Consider the following 21309-nt stretch of genomic DNA (forward strand, 5'->3'; position numbering starts at 1 on the left):
CATTTTCTTTTTCTTTTCTTTTTTTTCCAGAGGATTTTCTTTTTCCAATTTCCTGTCACTAAGAGGAAATTACATTTAAGAAGATTCATAGATTTTAGTGCTCTTTTAAAAGACTTGAGAATGGTATTAACACCACCTGTTCATTCTGTTAAAAAAACCCTGAAACCTCTGTACATTTTTTCTGGAATTGCATTTTGGTGTGACATTCTTGATTTTATCAAATGTTATGTGAATCCTAATTTTGAGTTTATATATGTAATAATTGGTGTTCATGAATGTGAAAAAGGCAGTACTTATTTAATAAACCTTACTTTCCTGTTAGCTAAATATCATATTCATAAATGTTAATTTTCTAAATGCAAACCTCTTTTTAAGATTCAAGCTTTCTCTTCAAATTAAGCATTAAGAACAATGGACTTGGCACTTCTTCTGGACTGAAAGACTGAATGACCCTGGGCTGTTGTTGAATTGTTATGATTTGACAATAATGAATTGTTACTGGTTTTTCAAATATTCATTAAAAAATAAAAAAAATAAAGAGAGAGAGAGAGATTTTTTTTGTTAGTTTTTGTTGTTGTTGTTGCCAAATATCATATAAAGAAATTGAACTATAGTAAATCCAAACCCTTGTTTTTGATTCTTGAACAAGAGCTTAAAATATATCCAAAGCTAATCTATTCAACAAATATCCTATAGAAATAAGTGACTTTATTTTTAAAGCATCATTTTAAAAACTACATTTAATAGAAAACATTTTACCAAAACCCCGTCTTACGCCTCAATCTTCAAGGACGAATATGTTTCTTGACAGTAGGTGGCGCTGTGTGATTGTGCAGTTGGTTTGCAACGGGCCTATAAACACACTAAAGAAGAAATCAGCTGACATGCACGGATGGAAACAGGAAACATGCTCAAATTAAGATAAAAATACACAACTAACTTGAAACAACATAGTTAAGTTTTGTTAGGGATATTTTCTATTTTTCATTTGTATAATTTGTGACGCTAATTTGACTAGTTATAGCTATTTGATACATTAAATGAGGTTCCTTTTTGCTTTCCGCTACTTTTCTATTTAGCGTTCACACAACAAGATACATCACTGAGAGAAATATACTACTAAACGCACGTTAAGGTGTTCTGAACATTTTAGCAGGCATCTTTATTATCATGACTTCTTCGTTTAAAATCGGAGCGAGATTTCAGGAGAAGGCGAGAGATTTGCTGGAGGATGTATCCGCCGTTTCAGAAGAGCTGAAGGAAGAACTGAAGGCTCTGACAGATCAGTCCATCGTACCATTCAAGACTGTGAGAAAACTACACAAGCTTCTTCGAGAAAATGGTAAGAAACTTGCACATTCTATAGAGCAATGAAACGTTTTGATACTTGCTGCACACTTCAAGCTAAATGTGTGATGTAATTGTAGGACATCCAGTGTATCTTCATGAACTGTTTGAGGACAGCACACTTCATCTTCCAGAAGTCATCCCAGCTCCAAGGGTAAATGAGAATATTTCATTACTCTTGTGTTTATATTAATATAAGGAATTATGTTTTTAATAGTTGTATTTATTTCCTCTCGACAGAACCCCCAGTTGGTGGCTCGCTTAGAAAAAATTAAAGCAAAACTCGCCAATGAGGAATATAAGAGAATAACACGGAATGTAAATCCACAGGTGAACTCTCCTCTACAGTCTTTATATTAAACACATGCTCAATAGTTTCTGAAAATCGTGTCAGTGTATTTATATGTGGCCCAACAGGAAATGAATAATCATGGAACTTTAGCAGATTTTGGACGACAAGGTCAGGATGTTCCCTTTTTCTCTTCACTTCTCATTTTTGATGTCTGTCGGTCTTGTTCATCTCACGTGTCATTTGTGTTCTGCAGTGCGTTCCGTGAAGGCAGTTGTTGTTACTGTATTCAACTTCCTGGTAACTGTAGTTGCAGCATTTGCCTGCTCATACCTGGGCAGCCAGTATATCTTCACTGAGACAACAGCGGTAAGCGCGCACAGCATTCACACCATCAGTGCACAGTGAATGAGGTTAGTTTGGGAACTGAATACATATTTCTAATGTCTCTGTATGTATTTTCTTTCAGAGAGTTATAGCTGCAGTGATTGCAGCTTCTGTTGTCGGTCTTGCTGAGCTTTATGTTCTGGTTCGGACTATGGAGGGAGAACTTGGAGAGCCCTGACACCAACTAAAATCATCCAATATTGCAATATTTCCATATTGTTTTGTGTCATGTTTTTCCACTGTGCAGCTTTGTTTTTCTCCAAATCAAAATTGATTTGGAATATTCAGTAAAAAGGCTTCATTTACACTAAAATGCCCAAGATTAGAATTAATCAGACAGCTGTGAATTAATCTAAATGTTAATTAATCAATTAAGTGGTTTTGGAAGCCACTTCTTTGATCTCAAGACACTGGGTGGTACATTATGATCAGGTTGTCTTGTTTATCTTTGTATTTATTTAGATTTCCTCTACAGGAGGGTTATTCCTTGCTTCACTTATAACTAAAAAACAAGATTGTAAATGGTTTACTGTGATTGTTACTGACTCACAAGATGTTTTGTTGAAAAGCGTCTTTTTTTTTCAGAAGAAAATAATAAAAACATTCAAAAACTAAGTTGACTCAAAAGCATTCAAAATGATATCACACTCCCTGGTGATGCGCACTGTTGAGAGTCCAGCTTTGTTTAACCATGTTTACAGCATTTCCGGTTATTACACAGATCCAGTGCTTAATGTATGTTGTGTACTGTACTTCCTGCACATACACCTGTGTGCCTGAGCTTTAACAAAGCTATAGAAACACAGTATAAAAGTCAACCAGAAACGTGCAGCCCAGGGTGGCATATGAAACGATGCTTTTATGCCACAAAAAAAAAAAAAAAAAAGACTTATAAAAAAATGTGCCAGTCTATTTGAAAACAAAAGATATATTGTACCTTATCTTCTGTACATTTCTATTTCTTTCTATCTTTTATTAGTAAGTATGAAATCTGCTAATAGATTTCTATGTCTCTATCTTTTCAGTCTATGAAATAGCTCTATAATCCACTGAACTTAAAATACTAGTTCGCACAAAAACAAAAATGTAGGGATCTTTGAGTTTGTTTCTTCATCAGAACAGATTTGGAGAAAAGTAGCATTACATCACTTGCTAACCCTGTGTAGTGAATGGGTGCCGTCGGACAGCTGATGAAAACATCACAATAATCCATATGACTCCAGTCTATATTAAAAAAGCTTCTGGCCAAAATACAAAAAAAAAAACAACAACAACAACAACTCCACAATCGATGATACCAATTCCTTCTGGGGAAAAAAGTCCATCTCCTGTTGTCCTCTAACATCAAAATCCACCAGCATATTTGTTTAGCACTGCTTTGGACTGTCTATACATATCTCTGCATATTTCTTACCTGACTCTTTCACTGAAGAAAGCACAATTTTGACAGAGGACTCGCATTTTAGCAGAAAGGAACGGTTTAAAGTTCAAAACAAAAGACATTAATTGATGACCTGGATTCATGGGAATTGCTTGTGGATTATTGTGATGTTTTTTATCAGCTGTTTAAACGCTAATTTCTGACCACACACATTCACTACAGAGGATCCAATGGTGAGCAAGTGAAGTGAAGTAAATTTCTCCAAATCTATTTCCAACATAGAAACAAACTCATCTACATCATGGATGGTTTAAAGATAAGTGCATTTTCATTTTGGGCAGAACTATTCCTTTAACTTCAAGCGGTTTAGTAATGAATCAGAGGCCACCATTCTAAAAAGAGTGTGCCATACACAAAAGCCATAATTCAAAGGACTGTATAAATAGTTAATGACTAAAATGTAACTGCATAAGCATCATTCTTGAAATGTTATGGGTGACCATAGACATTTTGCAACCAAATACTATAGTGACAATATCAGAGTTCAGTTTTGTCCAGCAGGGGACAGCACAGAGTGTTCAGCTGGGACTGAAGAGGCCGAGATCTCACTCAAACTTGCGCAAGTGGTTATATAGTGACTGGACGTAAGTAAAGACACACATGGGGTCTGGCTTTCTTCCCATCACCATCATGTCCTCCACTTCAATGAGCCTATCACAGCCAGCCTTCTTCCTGGAAATACAGAGAAGCAGATTTAGCAGGGCTGGAAGTGTATAGCTGGATTTATTCATTCTCCATGTCCACTGACTATTAAAGTTAATATGATAAGTGTAATGCATATGTTCAGATGACGTCTCTGTCAGTTTTTCAGAATGTGGGAATTGGCACACAGGGGTTGCAGGAGCATGATGTCATGCTGCTAGGCTGTTAGGTTGGAGTAGCCATTCGAGGGGAAGGGGAGGCTTCTTTGAGCTCAACAGGGATTTGTTGGCATGCGTTAGTGGTTTAAAGTGTGCTTTGCGGACACCCAAGACTCAGACGCATCGGAAAACTAAGTAACTTTATCTTCTGTGCCGTACTGTGAGGTGATGTGGAGCACAACTGCAGATGATTTCTGTCAACTTATATTTTGGAATCATTCTGTTCAGCTTGTTGGGTCGGGTCACGCTAAGTTCACATCTCATCTGTCCGGTCTTCTCCTATTTAAAGACTTTTAATACTTTATTAGAGCTTTTAAATGAAAATTAATATGCTGTCGTTATTTGCCCAACCGTATATCATTACAAATTTCTATAAAATGTAAAAGGGGATTTTTACAAGAATGACCCATTTTTTTGATACTTTCATGCAGATGTTTGTGTATTTTGGAGCTTGACAGACATTATGGGTTTGAAATAATATGAGGCTGAGTACAAAATGACAGAATATTGCTTTTACACAATGGAAAAAATATATTGATGTTTAAGTACATTTCTTTAATGTTTTTTTTTAAAGTCTAATGCTTATGAAGGCTGCATGTATTTGATCAAAAATACAGTAAAAAGAAATGTTGTGAAATATTATTTTCAGTTTTCTGTCTATATATTTCATTTATTCCTGCACTGGCAAAGCAGAATTTTCAACAATCACTTAAAAAAAAAAAATGTAATTATCAATTTCATGCATCCTTGCTGAATAAAAGTGTGTGTGTGTATATATATATATATATATATGTTTTTTTTTGTATATCATTTTTCTTGTTAATTGTGTATTTTTTTTCTTGGTTATCTATCCTTTTCAGTGTGTGATGGGATGACAGTGAGGCAAACTACTCAACTTTAAGAGGTTAAGGCACCATGAAGTGTGTTGACATCTCAATGCCATTGTAGAAAAGCTGAACAGAATTGCCTCCATTCCAATGACTTACTCTGCAGCGCTGAATGCCAGCTCAAAGTTATGTTTGCGGTCAGCAGGGGACAGGACGTTGTAGTCAAACTCTGTGGGGAAGAAAGAGTGGACGAGGGCGCAGAATGCCATGCCGTCACTCCAGCTGGATGAGAAGTTTTGAATGTCGATGTTCTGTAGAATAATGGGAGAGAGTGAAGCTATTATATTCATATATTTCCCTCAAATGTGCATGATATTAATTTTTATTTTTGTAATTTTCCATCAAAATAATTGAATAAAAAATACACACACAAAACCATAAAACCATATTTTTTTCATTACATAAACTGAATAAAACAAGGTTTCAAAAAAGACAGTTGCCAACATTTTTTTTTAAACATTTAATTTGCTGGGGTAGTGTGCTGAATTCATATTTTTGTTTATCAATTTAATTTAAGAATATACTAAATCTTACAGGAATAATAATAATGATTAACAATACATTTGAAAAAGAAGGTTCTTCTAGCATTTTTTTCACTTGAACCTTGGGTAAGCAAGAGGCATAGAACAATAATAGTTTTCTTTGAGAGTCTGCAGACGTGCTTGTGGCTGTCAGAGCAGATGTTTTATTGTTGTCTGGCTCTTATCTTCATATGCTGGAATTTTCTGTACACCTCATCATTTAATGGTGTTCATTTTTCATCCGTAGCAGGCAAATCTGACAGGCTCAGACGTTGTCTGTCACTGAGGGAAATGGAAACCGTCATGCTTGTTGTCAGCTGTCTGCTCTGCTTCTCATGTTTACGTACTGTTCTCTGTTGACTCTAAATTAGGCTTGACCATTACATTAAAATCTCTAACTAAAGCCACATGGGCTGGTTTGCAAAGCCGCACTAGAGTCAGGCAGAATATACCACACATAATGTTCATTCGCTCTCTTTTCAATGCTAATGAAGTTGATACGTTAAAGCTGTAATGGAGAGAATAACAGAGAAGAATAGTATAGAAAGCCCTTTGATGCATGATAATCCTAATCAGCTTGAAGTGTTGTTAACCCACAGTTTTAATACACTATATGTGTGCAAGGCCCCCTTTTTCAGCTGATTTCAGATAAATCCCATGATGCATGAATGTCTTACCTGGTACCCAATAGTCTTGGATCGACACCATTCCAGAAGAATCTGCTTGATACTGCTAGCACTGGATACTCCAAAACTCTGAGAGCGTTTCAGCTTTGGTTTGGAATCCACAGGCTTGGGTCGACTTAGTTGGGAAGATCAATGCGAGAGGTTTTTTTTTTTGTGTGTAATTCAGAACATGAAAGAAAAGTTGCATAAACTTGCAGATGATTCCATTACCTGTTGTTCTCAGAGTCTAGCCTTTCAAAAATGGACCTGCGAGCCTGGGCTCCAATGTTTCGAGGTAAAGTCTGGGACCTCACAAGCTCCCGTCTGCGCTCAATACCTCCACCAAAGGATAAATCTCCTGACATATCCACATTCCTGATACAAAGAGAAAATGATTGCCCAGAAATATTTCAGGCCTTTTTTTTTTGGCAACACTTCATGATAAAATTATTTATGCAAGTTTTTTTTATATAGATTTCACAGTTGTGTGAAGGGTATAGGCTTGGTTTGAACAAAGCCAGGAGACTAATATAGTCCCTAGAACCATTTTAAATGACCATTTATTTTTTACTAGGGACACTGTCTCACCCACAGATGTGTGTTAGACAGCATCACTTTTAATTAAATATGTTACATTACTTAACATTTAAAATAAATAGTTTAGAAAGGGAAACAAAACAGGTTCTACAAATAAAAACAAAGGACAGATAAATACAATACTGAAAGCACTTTACAATAATTATATATCATGACCTAAAAATGTAATGCAGAATTTTAAGTTAATGGTAATTTATACATTTACTACTCCCCATTGTTATTTCATGTTTGTTCTCAATACATCATGTTACTTTAAACAACTTGAAATGTTAAGAAATGCTTTAGAATACAATTTGTTTAAAAGTTTGGAATCAGTAATATATAAATATTTTAATATGTTTTAAAAGAAGCCACTTATGCTAATCAAAGCTACATTTATTTGATAAAAAAAACAACAACAGTAAAAACTGTGATATTGTGAAATGTTATTACAATAACGGTTTTCTTTTTTATTTATTTATATTTTAAAATGTAATTAATTTATTCCTGTGATGGCAAAGCTGAACTTGAGTCACATGCTTATTCCATATTGGTCTGTGCAATATATATTTTTTTGCAATATTTTAAATAGACAACTTTTGTAACATTATACATATCTTTACTGTCATTTCTGATAGGATGCATCTTTGCTGAATAAAGGTATTTTTTTTTAAATGGCATTGTATATAGATATTAAAATTAACCAAGATAAATAAATGATATACAAATAAATAGCTTGTTCACGGTTTATTATAACTAATGTACTATAGCTAATAATAAAAATGCAACCTGATTGTAAAGTGTAACCAAGACTATTTTGCTCAGTGTAAACCTTCATTTGCACTTAAACATATTCACACTCGACTCACCTGTCTGTACTGTGTGGGAAAAGCCCAGAGTAAGTCACTGACTTGGCTGGAGCCAAAGATGCTTTCTCTGTAAGACAAAACATGTAGCAACTCAAACAATGAGACAGATAAAAGCACTGCTGTATATATGAGTCACAGAGAAAGGTTGAATTTATCCTACCACTAAGCCGTGGAGAACCCATAGTCCTGGCAGGAGTTGGAGCCCATGTTTTCACAGACGATACTGCAACCACATGACCAACACAAAATATAGGAGATGACAGCAGAAAGACTCATCTGTAGCCTCAATTTGTGAAGTTGTAATAGTCATACCTGCATGAACATGAGACTCTAGTTGTGGCTGGTTATTACTGGTGACCGGCTGACTGTTTGACAGTGAATCTGTTATGGCTGATGGCGTAGCTTGCATTGGGCTACCAGGTGACTCAGGACTTTTCATAACTCCTGAATCAGCGACTTTGGTGGTTGCTGTGATCGGCAGGTGTGGCATCGCCATCGAAACAGGGCCTGAGTGCTCCTGTGACACACCGTTGGGTGGTGAATTTCTCCTCAAAGGTATAGTAGAGTTTTCTGATTGGAGAGATGATGGATTGTGGTCAATTAGTTTCAACTGAAGCAGTATAATGTGCCATTTATACTAAGACCTATTTTTAGTTTACAATTATGTTATATTTATTCTAAGTGCATTCGGCAGTTCTGTTCTCCGCCACATCAAAGGTTCAATCACTTTAAAGTCGTGTGGATTTAGATTTTTATTATTCATACTTGGAAAAAATCTTTCTCACAGTAATTCCAATGCTATATTTTTGTGTGGTTATCGACTTTTATGGTTGTGGTGTGGGGATCACTTTTAGTATATTGACTGTTCTGTTACAGTACATTGGTTCCATGCAACTTTTTAGTTGAATTTTAATTATATTAGCTACATTATTTTCACCTGAATTTACTTTACCTGTCAAATGATGTGTGTTTATGCTGGAATAAATTTAAACAACAGTCTTTTAAAATTTTCTATTAAATGCCATGTTTATTGAATTGACTAGGGCAATTTATGAATTCCTGTTAAAGAAGCATAGTGAACATCAATGCTTCCAGGTTTTTTCATTATCTTATGAGATTTTTTTTTTATTTTTATGGCTGAAACCCTGTTCAGTACAGTGGACCAGTAATGCACAACACAACAAAATCTCCACAACACAATAAAATTGCCACCACACAATGCATAGGACTAATTACGTTGTGTTGTGGCTTGTGTTCATTTGGTTGCGGCTTGTTTCTGTTGTGTTTTGCTAATTTTGTTGTGGTTTGTTTCCTTTGTTTTTCTGATTTTGTTGTGCTGAAGCTTGTTTTTGTTGTGTTTTGCTTATTTTGTTGTGTTGCGGTTTGTTGCTGTTGTATTTAGCAAATTTTCGTTGTGTTGTGACTTGTTTCTGTTGTTTTGCTAATTTCGTTGTGTTTTGCTAATTTTGTTGTGGTTTGTTTCCTTTGTTTTTCTGATTTTGTTGTGTTGAAGCTTGTTTTTGTTGTGTTTTGCTAATTTTGTTGTGTTGCGGTTTGTTGCTGTTGTATTTAGCAAATTTTGTTTATGTCTTGTTTATGTTGTTTTGCTAATTTCATTGTGTTGTGGCTTGTTTTTGTTGTGTTTTGCTAATTTTGTTGTGTTGTTACTTGTTTCTGTTGCATTGAGGCTTGTTTCCATTGTGTTACGACTTGTTTTGAGTGATTTCGAGAAGCAATTATGGGTAAAACCTGTTGAGGATAAGTGTCCATTCTCCAAGCCTTGGGAAACTGGTGCTGGATCCACTTCAATGGGCTCATCTCGCTCAACACTCTGTCAGAGAGAGAAGCAGCACTTATGGTTAATCTTTAAAAGGACTAATACTTTAATAACACTGTTCAATGTATGTATATATTCATTTCAGAATTAATATACTTTTTAAAATACTGTTCATTATATGTTGTAATGCCTAAAGTCTTCTGCAGCATTTAAACACGATTGCTAGACAAATGCTGAATTTTAAATAAATGTTTATATGTTTGATAAATGGTTATCAATAAATTGGTTATATAAATAAATAGCTTTTAAATAGGCTCTTAAAAAAACAGGTATCTTTCTCAAGAGGCACAGTCCCAAATTGTTAAGCACCAAAACACGGAAAGGAACATGAGACACATGATGTGATTATCCAATAAACGCTAATCAGAGACATGAAAAGAGCCAAAGTGGCTTCAAATGAGTTCTTCAGAAGGTCACATTCTGCTAAAGCAAGTGAATGATGTAATCTAATCAAAGACATTTGATTGATGAGTTCACTATGAAATCACTATGGTGTCCAGTGATGTTTACAGAAGCATAGTCTCTTTTAAAAATAAATCAAAACTCTGGATCAGAGCTGATGTGGGCCATCAATAGATATGGCTGCTTTGCTGGTCTATTTTAATCTTTAATAGCCACATGTGCCCTCTATGCACTCTTCTGTCTGACCCAAATGCAAGAACACATGCTAACATAAGTGCCTTGAAGTTACACGCTGACACATGAAGGTCACCGCCTTGCTTCATTTCCTTCAGACCTCAACCATCAAATACTTATACAGATACAGATGTTTGGCCTCGGCTGCAATGAGCTAACCATTATAAAAACAGATTGCCTCTTAAGAGGGTGGTGAACTAGTTGTTTAAGGCCTGGAAACAAACCAAACTAATGACTGTGCATGTTCAGTTGTCTCTTGCACTGTCATTAATTACCTGGCAGCTTATCAATGGGCTTTAAAAAGCTCCTTTGTGTGTAACCTGACCCTCACAAGTACATGCAAACACATGCTAATATGCAAACAAATGGGCCTTCATGCACAAGAAGAGCTCATTTATGAGTGCAAATGCAAAAACACAGAGATTAAAAACTAGGCACGCAATCGAATCATTTTAAAAGAGAAGTAACTTTCTAGTGAGACTCAAGGAGTAACTGAACTGGGGGCCAGATGACATCACATCTAAAGAATTCAGGAGGGGCGTGCGGTCGGAGGGGGGCAGCTGATAGGGGAGACAAAATTCACCTCAAACAAAGCATATGCAACTCTGATTTGCTGGCTGAACATGCAGGTTTTCAATGCTGGACTGCATCATGTGTCAGTCTCTCTAGGGGATATCAGCAGACATGTGACTTTTTAGTAATAGGAAACATGTATTATACTGTTTTCGCACAGCCTGAATTTGGAAAAACATTGCCTACAGCCATTAAGGTTTGTATCTGAAATTCCTTCCAAATGCATTGGTTCAGACACTATTTTGGCACAGAGGTCACCTGCTGCTCAGCCACTGGGCTAAATTAAGAGGTGTAGGGGGGATTCTTACCACACCCATCTCATGTTCACTGAACTGCATGCACTCACCCCAGTTGCTCTTTTTTCCTCCAGAAACAACACATTCCCATCCCAGAGAATGCGTCATTTCATTAACAGAGAGGAGCAATAAAGCAAGTTCAGGAAATAGGGAGGTGAGACAGAACATGTGGAAAAGCACTTTAGTCTAAGGCTGCAACTAACAACTATTTTGATAATCGATGTTCTTCTTTAATTTATCAATTCGTTACACTGCTATAATAACATGACGCTTGATTTTACTTTTATTTTTCAAACCTGTTAAGGTACTATCAACATAATCATTTAGCTGTTCATCCCAACTTTAATCTTGAAGGAATGATTTATTCACAAATCTGACAATGCCATCAGGTTTCGGAGCAAATCGGTGAGTTGCTGGCCTCAAAAGAACGACATATTCCCAGATTGGACTATTTGGTCTCAAATAGATTATTGAATCGCTGACTTGATGACTGATGAAATCACATCAGCTGAATTGAATCAGTGATTCATTCATAAATCGGATATAGCCACTGGGTCTCAGATCAAGGTTCAAGCAGATCATTGAGTAAAAGGGGTGATGAACTGACTCTGTTTTTTATTTGACTATTCTCTGAAGTCCACTTACAATGTTATCAAGATTTTTACAACAAAATCAGAAGAAATAGGCAATTTTCTGTCCTTTTTTGACCCTCATTACACCAGAACACTCTGTTTGAATAGGCGTGATGGATAGTAGACTCTGAAGTAAACGCCCACTGCTATAATTGACTAATAGTTGTGCATGTTTGACAGTCTACATCCTTCACAGATCAAAAATGCATAAATAACTCATCAAACGATCTATTTAACAGACAAAACAACAGTGACCACGTTATAAAAAAAAATGTTACTCACACTTGTGGTGAGGCATTTCTGTCAGATCCAATGTAGTCGGAACAGCAATGTCTTTTACTTTCAATCTTTTTGAAAATCTTGTTTGGAAATGCGCCTTGTTTGTAAATGAGTCCGCGGTCAAATTCACAAATGAATGAATGTTATTAATGTCAGTAATATATTAAAGGAATCTGTGATTCATTCAGATAACGGACATAGCCACTGGATCTCAGAGCAAGTCTCAAACAGATAATCGAGTTATTAATTCAATCAGTCAAATGGACAATGCTATCTGATCTTGAACCGATCACTGAGTTGTTAACTGCTACAGTCAGTCAAATTCAATGCCATTGCTGTGAAACGGTTCAAATGATTTGTTTAAAAGACTATTTTCAATATCAATTATCATCAACATGGCAGTTTAGTTGTTCAGCCCAATGAGTCCTCTGGTCCACATACAAAAATAAAAATGTTCAGTCTATCCTTCTGTCCTCAGGGAGGGTCACTCGTCTCCTGTTACGTGCTGTTCCTCCATGACTGAGGACACTCAAACACAATAAGGGTGCTTTTGACAACAGCGTCGTCTCTCAGACTATTCGAAACGGACCACTAGAGGACTGAATGCAGCCCCTTCAGAGACACAGTAATCACTCCTGCAGGTGAGAAGACAAGAAAAGCCCTCGAGGAGTCTTCTGCCTCTAAATGCGGTTACTATGTACAGTCCGCTCAGACAATGGACTGCCCACACAAAAAACCTTTCATGTGAGTTTAAATGTCCCTCTACGGCAAAATAAGAATTTCCCCAGCATTCTGGCAGCCTGCCTGTGCAATGCTGGGGTGCATAAAGGACGATTTTTTCTGTGGATAACCACAAGGTTGTATTTTATATAATCTTTAAATAATGAGTGATTTGATGGTGAGTGAAATAGGAGTTGAGCATTGTTACTGCAAGAGCAAACAGAGAGCTGCTCTTTGTATGATCCGAGAGATGAATGCCAGTTTTGACGAAGAGCTGTGTGTGTGCACATCTGATTTTAAATGTATGTAAGAGGATATTCTTGCCTCAGTGTGACATTTGAGATTCTTGGAACGTTGTGGTGGTGGGGGAATGGAATGGCACATAAACAACAATAGAGGGCATGTTTGTGGGAGAGCTCTGGAGGGTTCAGAGGACTAAATCAGCCCCTGTCATTCAAATCCTACAGATAGCCAGCTCTTACAAGGCCCTCTCTGGTATTAATACGCCACGCTGATAGTGCTATTTATATTTTCCAATGTAAAAATAGCTTGGCTAACTTTTGGAGCAGGAGGGTCATGATCAGGAAAAGCAGATTGGATGCTATTTAACGCATAAATGTGAAAAACGAATCATTCATGACCGAAGATAAATATTTGTCCCCCAATTTAGCCGATAGTAATTTAAGGGTTGTTTTTCCTGCTGTTAAAAAGTCAGAGAAAGGTAGAGTCTATAAAGCTGAGACAGACAGGGATGGGATGCCTGGTTTGTGAGGGTCTTTGCTCTGTAATTTCCTTCACAAACTCAAGTGTTTGTGAAGAAAGAGGCCCAAACACCTGTTTTTCAAAGCACCACAAAACCCACAATTTCTATCTTCTAACAGAAGCAAGAATGGAAAGAAAACCTGTAAAGAGGCATTTGAACACTCAACAGCATGTGAACTACGTGAATTCCTCCTGGTTTCTCAGGGAGTGTTTCATTTTCACTCCTACATACTCCCACATTCACAAATGTAAACTGTAAAAAGATTTGTTGTCCTCCAGGCCATATAAATTCAAGCCCTTAATCTGACCTTCTAATTTCATTTAATTTGTGTAACAAATGTAGTCAAGTTTACCACCTGGTATTTTAGTCAAGGTTGCCTAACAAAACATTTCGACATCTTTTTGGTTTTTCAAAACACCCTCATGGTAGGAAGTGCACATGAAACTGAACTGTACATAACTCATCTATAAACAATCGTACGTGTTCTGACACACAAGCTCCTAGAATCTTGAGAAACGAGTCCACTTCAACATGATTCACTGCAGCACGATTGATGATTTGTAGCCCAGAGGAACTCGCTACATCTACAGCCCCACCTGCAGATGGAGAACACAAACCTGGGCAGAGGTCAAACACTTCAACTTAAATGGACCATTTCAGGAGTTTGCACCCAAAATCTAAGAGCTTAACTTGTTTTAGACTTTCTAGCATCATCTAAGACACCAATGGCCTTGTACTCCAGTGACACACATGTGAAGTAATGTGACTCCATATAGGGTGGATAGGCAAGGTCTTAACTAGAACTTTTTCACCTAACTTCTCCCAATCTTGGCCCTTACGCATTCCTAAAAGGTGGGACAATGGTTCCTGAAGGGCAGTGATGTCATCCCATAAACACAGAATTATTAACCTGTAACCACGGAGATGAAAATACATGGCATTGTCTGGAAGTAATTAGGAGAGCCAGGGGCAGCATGGGAGCGGCTGGATGCCTTTCTCTAGCCCCCCATCCACAATCTATTCTCTTTTGCACCCTCCTTCTCGCATTCCCTCACTCTTTCCCTCTTTCTCGCCCTCTCTTTCTCGCACTCCACTGTATTAATAGCTGTGCAAAGGTTTTTTTTTCTACTCCTTCTTCTCTGCCAGGAATCTGTGCTGGACATGGAGATTGAGGCAAGGCAACGGGAGGAGATTAAACGAAAGATCTGTTCCATTGTGAGCGATTTGGCTTCGGGCCAGCGCTGAGCTGAAAACGTCAAACATATTTCACACAAACACATTCAAACAAACACATGCTAGAATGTTCAGGTAAGCTCCTTTAAACCTCCTGCCAAAGCGTAAAATAATACAAGCGCATTTTCATATGCATTTGCCTCATTAATAAAGGCTTGGAGTCCAGCAGCCTCGCAAATGTGGACGCTTAAGTGAATCTTTGCAAACAAATGCTCAGCCTTTAAGCCTTTGGAAGCCTACTTGGCTACCTGGCAGGCTGTCCAAATCTAGAAAAACTCCCAAAATCAAAATTTAAAGCCAAGCATGTCAGATCAAACGACATTCCTCTGGGCTCCATGTAACCAAAGTGGACCGTTTTACAAACAGCTCCACTTTGGCAATATTAGATGGGTGAAAACTAGATGTACTGGCACTCTGGGGTGAGGCAAGTCAAAGTGGGGAGGGCGTTTCTCACACTGCCAGAGCCAAACGTGGGATTTGAAGTGCTGTTACGGTCATTTGGTGAAGCTCAGCAGCATGGGGTTTATATAGAGGAAAAACGTTTCCCGCTACAGATGTGTGGTGTGTATAAACATGTCACAGAAGGCATAAATGTTTATAGTTATGTCATAACTTATTGTCAATGGTTCTTTGCCAGTTTAAAACGTCTTGATTGAAAAAATACTTGCAATATGACGATCCACAGAAAAGATAGACATGAAGATGAATTTTCTTAAGCTCCTCAACAAAAATCATATACATATTCATGCGTTATCACTTCCTAAATCAAATTTACATCATACAATTTACAGTTTATTAACTTTAATAGTACATCCTGAAATATGCAGTCTTCCTAGTGGAAAAAGTGCATTGCAACTGTTCTTAGGGCTAGTTTGGCTCAAGAAAATAATGCAAATTCTGCTAGTTGCAACATGCCTAGTGGATGATTTTAATTCCATAATGCAGACGATTCAGTCTCTCTGAGAAGATGTGCAGAGTGACTTTTGTTACTGAGATTACTGAAGAAACCCATTAACACAGGGTTTCGATTTTATCAGTAAAAAGAAGATGAGGTGAAATAAGTGCATCATGATGACAATAGTTAAAAACATACTGTTGTTGAATAAAACACTGCAAATATTAATAATGCACAATTTTTTTTAAAGAATTTTGAACAGAGAATGATTATCATTAAACTGAGGTGCTACATATTTAATGTATAAAATGTTTAAATATATTTTGCATATGTTGCACTAGCTCATCAATGCGCTTTAACTACACTAAAACTAGGTGCTAAGTAAAATTGACTAATAAATCAGTATAACCTGATGAAATATTGACTAAAGGAAAATACAAAAAGTCAAAATACAAAAACTATGGCTAAAACGAAACTGTGAAACATCTAGAGAAAAATAGTACAAAAAATAGTAAGGCGAGAGATTTGTGAAACCCACTGTCAACTAGTTTAGCTAAACGAATCACTAGAAGACAGCTGTTAATATCTGCTCTGATGCCATTGCTAACTTGAAGCACTATGAAGAGCAGCTGAAAAAAAACAATAAAATAAAAGCTTCTTAGACAAGGATCCGGAGGCCAAATCCAGGCCAGATAATCTCCATTATTTGGGATTGACAGCATGAAGCTAAAAGGAAATCGAGTTTATGTCTAATACTAAATATCTGCAATATCTGTTATCTTATTTGTGTCTGTGTGCACCTGCGTGTGTCTATATCCTGTCTCTTAGATTCTGAGCATGCTTTAAAAGAGTTAGCACATATAACACCCAATCCAATCTTCGCTCTCTCCCTCACATGCCCTGGAGATGCACATCAGAACACACACACACACACACACGACTCAAAGTGTCTGACTTTTACAATGCAGTGACTATGTTGAGTCACAGTAGAATCAAAGATAACCCACTGACCCCTAAAAAATGTATTCACATCAGCAGTAATGGAGGGCAAGAGGCTTTTTGTGCTCGAGGCCGATGCACGCTGTGCAGTGGGACCAGGCTCCACAGGTGCGGTTTCCAGCCAAGCACCTGTCCTTCAAACCCGAGAGTATCCAGAGGAGTTCGGCAGTGCTAGATCTACACCACATCCCGCTGAATAAAGAAAGTGTGTCCTGGGTGTTCTTTAAATCCTGACTCACCCAGTGTACTTCAAATGAGGCAGAGTCTCGACACAATAGCCCATTGAAACCGCAGAAATGCAGCGGTAATTAGCAACAGCAGTGCAGGACTCCTCTGTGGAGACAGCACACAGTGAGGGCAGAGCAAAAGCATTTGCTGGTCGTCTGAACTCTGGACAGGAAGAGGAACACAGGATGATACAGTTTTGACAGTAAAGTTGCAGAAAAAACATATATAATGAACCTGGCATCTTGTTCTCGTTATTGTCCATCATCAATATTTCTATCCATCCATCCATCCATCCTCTAAACCTTGACAAAGTTTAATCTAATCTTTTTAATGTAATCTTTGAATTTCAACTAATTTTAAATCTACTTATTTACACTGAAATTCAAACTTTATATATGCATCTTGTTAGCTACATCAATTTAAATTCAAATTCAGAGGACTATAAACTGTAGTGAAAGAGGTTAAGCATAGAATGAGGGACAGAAAGGAAGACAGAGAGGGAGTGATAAATAAAGAGGACAGGAGACAGTGCTTCGTGTGAGACAGAAGGACAGTTGAGAGACAAGAACAAGAACTGCCTCAGATACAGTGGCGGCAGTCTGAGATTGAGCCCAGGATAAACTCTTATTTCCCAAGAGCGGAAAGTACATCAGGCCTCTGGAAGATCAGAGACAGACACGGAGTTAGAAGGAAGAGCGTGAGATAAAGTGTGATACTCGTGATATCTGCAGGTGTTCTCAGTACAGCCACGTGGAGGCAGGCCAGCACACATCCCCACGTGGAGTCTCACTGTCTCTTTCCAATCTTTCTCTCTATCGCTCACTTTTTCCTGCAGGCTCAGCCTGAAAGGGAGTGCACTGCAGACCTGCCACAACAGTCTCTGAGTGTTTCACAAGCCCAGAATGTAGCTCTCTTATTATGCAGTTGGCAGGTGTGGATGTGACAGGGAAGATAACCGCCTTCCTCAGCTCTACTGACTCTCACTCACAGCCAAAATCAACTGCACTCCCTGCTACCACAATTATGATGATTTAGAAAAAACGTTTACAAACCTCAAGTCTAAAACAAGACCTTTTGAAACGACCCAATGAAATTTGCATGCTATGCAAATGATAGTATTTTTATACTCCATAGCACAAGTAATGAGTGACGAATGCATACCGTTTGAGTTTTACTGTCACAAGTAGCAGCTGTTAAAGGCTTGAAGCTAACAGGTTCAACTCAACAGACAGTCTCCTCAAGCGAAATAAAGCTGTAGTCCTGTAATCCTGAATAGAGCTATTATCCATCATATCAAGAACTGCATCTCAAGATCCTAAACTCCTTCAAGTTTGCAGTGTTTACACTATAATAAATATACAAACTATGAAATGTACATAATCAAATAAAGCAAGCTTTGAATGAATGACATCTGCTAAATCAGCTAAAATCATCTAGGTTTGATCAGTACTAATGTGAAGAAAACATTTGGGTTGTTTGAGCATTATAAAGTGGATCTTTTACACAGACTGAGCTAGACAGATTTGTTCCTGCTCCAAATTATGTGCAATGCTGCATAAAAGCCATTATAAAACTAAATTGTAAATTAAATGCGGCATCAGAGCTACCTTATTTTAATTCCATAAATTCTACATTTATAATAAACTCATAATGTCAATTTCATTAAGCATCAATTTCATAACATTACTTGCATGAAGCCTCTTTTCAGTAATGTAAACCACTTCAGGTCCAGCTTCTATGCCGCATTTGCAGTTTCAAAAATGCATTCATTTTATAAAATAGATCCAACTAAGTTCTGATGGTAAAGTAACTATAAAATTGATATTAATTTGGCAAGTAGCTTAGTAGCTTTTCAACATCACAAAAACACTTGGTGATTGAATTATTGGTTTACTGTACATTGTGCCTAAACACTGTGGCTGTGAAGTTTCTGTCACTTGATCCAAACATCATGCCACATTTGTCAGAGACTGCGCCAAAGGTCTGAGACAAAATCTGCCCTTACAAACATTCAGTTAGTTTGTATACGTTATCCAACTTTGGGCTTCTCTCTATATGTCTAAATATTTAGTTTTCCAACATAACGTTCCTCACATCAATTCATGCTTTCCAGTTCTACGAAATGACCTCACTCGAGGTCACGCTTCCATCTAAACACATTCTCGGAAATGTCTACTCACATTTGTTTTGCTGGTGACGGAGAAGGTGGCTCTGCTGGAGAAGCGCGTGGCGGTGGGGCTGGAGACAGAGCCGCTGGCGGAGCCGGTCAGAGCCGCTACGCTGGGGGCCGCAGACGGTGGAGACTGATGCCCTGTGGTGCTACTGTTGCTCTGTGGTGGCGGCGATCCTTCAGTGAGAAGTGCGCTTCTGTCGCACACTGACCCTGTCAGCATCTCTACCTGTCGGGTCAGGGCCTCTAACTGCCCCCTGAGCTGCCGGTTCTCCTGCTGCAGCTGTGCCACGGCCCGGCCCAGAGGTCCGCTCACATTAACAGCCTCTTCTAGTCTCCGCTCAATGCCCAGCTTGAAAGCACTGACGTCCACATGGATCTCACGCACCGCATCCCGCAATGTGGTTTCATAGCGGGCCAAAGCGGCACACACCGTCTCCCCTTCCAGAGAGCCCTCGGTCACTGATGCCAACGGGCCTGCGTCCATCTCCGCTGTGAGTCCAGGTACCTTCCTCTACAGTCCCACACCAAATTGAAATCGGTCTCTGATATGTCCCTCTTGAAATTGTTTACAGTCCCAGATCCATACAGAAATCCAGAAGGACTGACCTGCGAAGACAAACTCAGTCAGATACAAACTTTGTTTAATTACCTAATGAATAAAAAACATCTTTAAACCTCAGCCAACTTAGAAGTAGAAAATGTTAAAATTGCGAGCGTTTACAGACCTTTTGTTTCAGTGTGATTTCTCAGCCCTGAGTGTGTCTGAGTGTGTGAGTTCAACCCGCCGTGCTGATTTAAAGTACAGCTCTTACAGTCACGTTAACCTCCTACAACTCCTGGAGCCCGGGGGAGGGAGCAGAGAGAGGGAGGGAACAAGAGAAAAGAGGAGGAGAGATAGTGCTCCACTTTATCCCTGCTCCCCCTCCTCCTTTCCACTGTATTTGTATTAATCTCCACTTTCACAACACAGTGCTCTGTCTCTGCTCTCTCACTCCCTGTTCCTCGCTCTTTTTTTCTCCTGACAGATAAAGGCCACTGCTCACATTTCTCCAGCTCAAGCATGTCCCACTGTCTCCGCAGTGCTATATCAGAGAGGAACAGACATGCCTTTTGTTTGTTTTTTCCTGTCTCACTTTCTCTGGGTTCAGAGTGTGGTGGTTGAGGTCAGGATAAAGTCTGCACTCTTAAGGTTTAAGTGGCTGTTTACACAGTAAAGCATGACAATATGCGGTTTAAAATGTCCTAACACGTTTCAAGCAGCGAGAGATTTGCCTGTCTGAAATAAATGTGAAAATGCTGCGCAATGTGATGCAATCTGTACATATTATTTTCAAGATTAATGTACAATTATGAGGTGTGAGATTTTGGGAACCTTGCAGAAATAAAAAGTTGCATCATGTAGACTAAAAGTCTTGTTGCATGAATTTTGGAAATTTTGTTTCCTAATATGATTGAACTGGTTGAATGATTTTTTTAATTCCTATTATATATTTTTTGTTATTATTTTACATTTAATATTTACTATTTTATTTACTACTTTAATAAATACATTATATTATAAAAAGAAGCAAACATAAAAATAGTTTTATTATTACATTTGTAACTAATTTAATATTTATATTTGGGGTCTGTTTATGTTTGGGAATTTAAAAGAAATCTCTTATTCTCAAGAGTGCATTTATTTGATAAAAAATGTGTGTGTGTGTGTATATATATAAAAACGTAACATTGTAAAATATTATTATAGTAAAAAACAACTTTCAGATTACTATTTGAATATGTTATTTAGTCCTGTGATGGTAAAGCTGAATTTTCATTAGCAATTACTCAGACTTCAGTGTCACATGTTTTCAGGATTCTTTGATAAATGAAACGTTCAATAGCAATTATTCAAAAAAGTTTTTTTTTCTCTGTAACATTAAAAATGTACCGTTTGTAAGGAATCCTTGCTGAATAAAAACGTTGCCTGCCAAAACATTTTTTGAATCCTGCCTTCTCATTTAAATACAATAGCTAAACTCATTTCAAAGGAATCAACAAAGAGGTCATACCCTGGAGAATCCTCCTCTGTACTTAAGAGTTCAAAGTCTTGTTCTTTCCAAACTGACCTTGCGTCCTGTAATGATCAGTCAGTGTATAGTCCAAATGAGGGCTGACTGGATTTCAAAAGTTTGCTGTTTAGGGTGGATAGAGGGACATAATG

The 21309-nt window shown here is 37.7% G+C and overlaps 2 protein-coding genes across 2 annotated transcripts; one reads left to right on the plus strand and one right to left on the minus strand.

Moving 5' to 3' along the window:
* The first annotated feature begins 847 nt into the window (after window positions 1–847).
* tmem199 (transmembrane protein 199) lies at window positions 848–2638 on the plus strand. Its single transcript, XM_052576542.1, has 6 exons — window positions 848–1342; window positions 1428–1501; window positions 1588–1677; window positions 1765–1807; window positions 1893–2005; window positions 2106–2638. Exons 1-6 carry the CDS (start codon window positions 1171–1173, stop codon window positions 2199–2201), a joined length of 588 nt encoding a protein of 195 aa, XP_052432502.1. The 5' UTR covers window positions 848–1170; the 3' UTR covers window positions 2202–2638.
* smtnl (smoothelin, like) lies at window positions 2307–19969 on the minus strand. The gene is made up of 10 exons (XM_052576534.1): window positions 19832–19969; window positions 19114–19712; window positions 9592–9673; window positions 8155–8412; window positions 8003–8065; window positions 7843–7909; window positions 6629–6772; window positions 6410–6533; window positions 5311–5462; window positions 2307–4136 (listed from the first exon to the last, which is right to left on the minus strand). The coding sequence occupies exons 2-10, from the start codon at window positions 19588–19590 to the stop codon at window positions 4010–4012; spliced, it is 1494 nt and encodes a 497-aa protein (XP_052432494.1). The 5' UTR covers window positions 19591–19712; window positions 19832–19969; the 3' UTR covers window positions 2307–4009.
* Window positions 19970–21309: the final 1340 nt, after the last annotated feature.

The sequence above is a fragment of the Carassius gibelio genome, chromosome B15, assembly GCF_023724105.1.
Source record: "Carassius gibelio isolate Cgi1373 ecotype wild population from Czech Republic chromosome B15, carGib1.2-hapl.c, whole genome shotgun sequence".
Taxonomy (NCBI): domain Eukaryota; kingdom Metazoa; phylum Chordata; class Actinopteri; order Cypriniformes; family Cyprinidae; genus Carassius; species Carassius gibelio.

Bases quoted from the DNA above. Each gene is read 5' to 3' on its own strand.
- smtnl (XM_052576534.1), bottom strand. From the start codon at position 19,590: ATGGACGCAGGCCCGTTGGCATCAGTGACCGAGGGCTCTCTGGAAGGG. The intron at 8,066-8,154 runs GTATGACTATTA...ATGTGGTTGCAG, and splicing joins AGAGTCTCATGTTCATGCAG to TATCGTCTGTGAAAACATGG. The intron at 4,137-5,310 runs GTAAGTCATTGG...CTGTATTTCCAG, and splicing joins CTGGCATTCAGCGCTGCAGA to GAAGAAGGCTGGCTGTGATA.
- tmem199 (XM_052576542.1), top strand. From the start codon at position 1,171: ATGACTTCTTCGTTTAAAATCGGAGCGAGATTTCAGGAGAAGGCGAGA. The intron at 1,502-1,587 runs GTAAATGAGAAT...TCCTCTCGACAG, and splicing joins AAGTCATCCCAGCTCCAAGG to AACCCCCAGTTGGTGGCTCG. The intron at 1,678-1,764 runs GTGAACTCTCCT...GTGGCCCAACAG, and splicing joins CACGGAATGTAAATCCACAG to GAAATGAATAATCATGGAAC.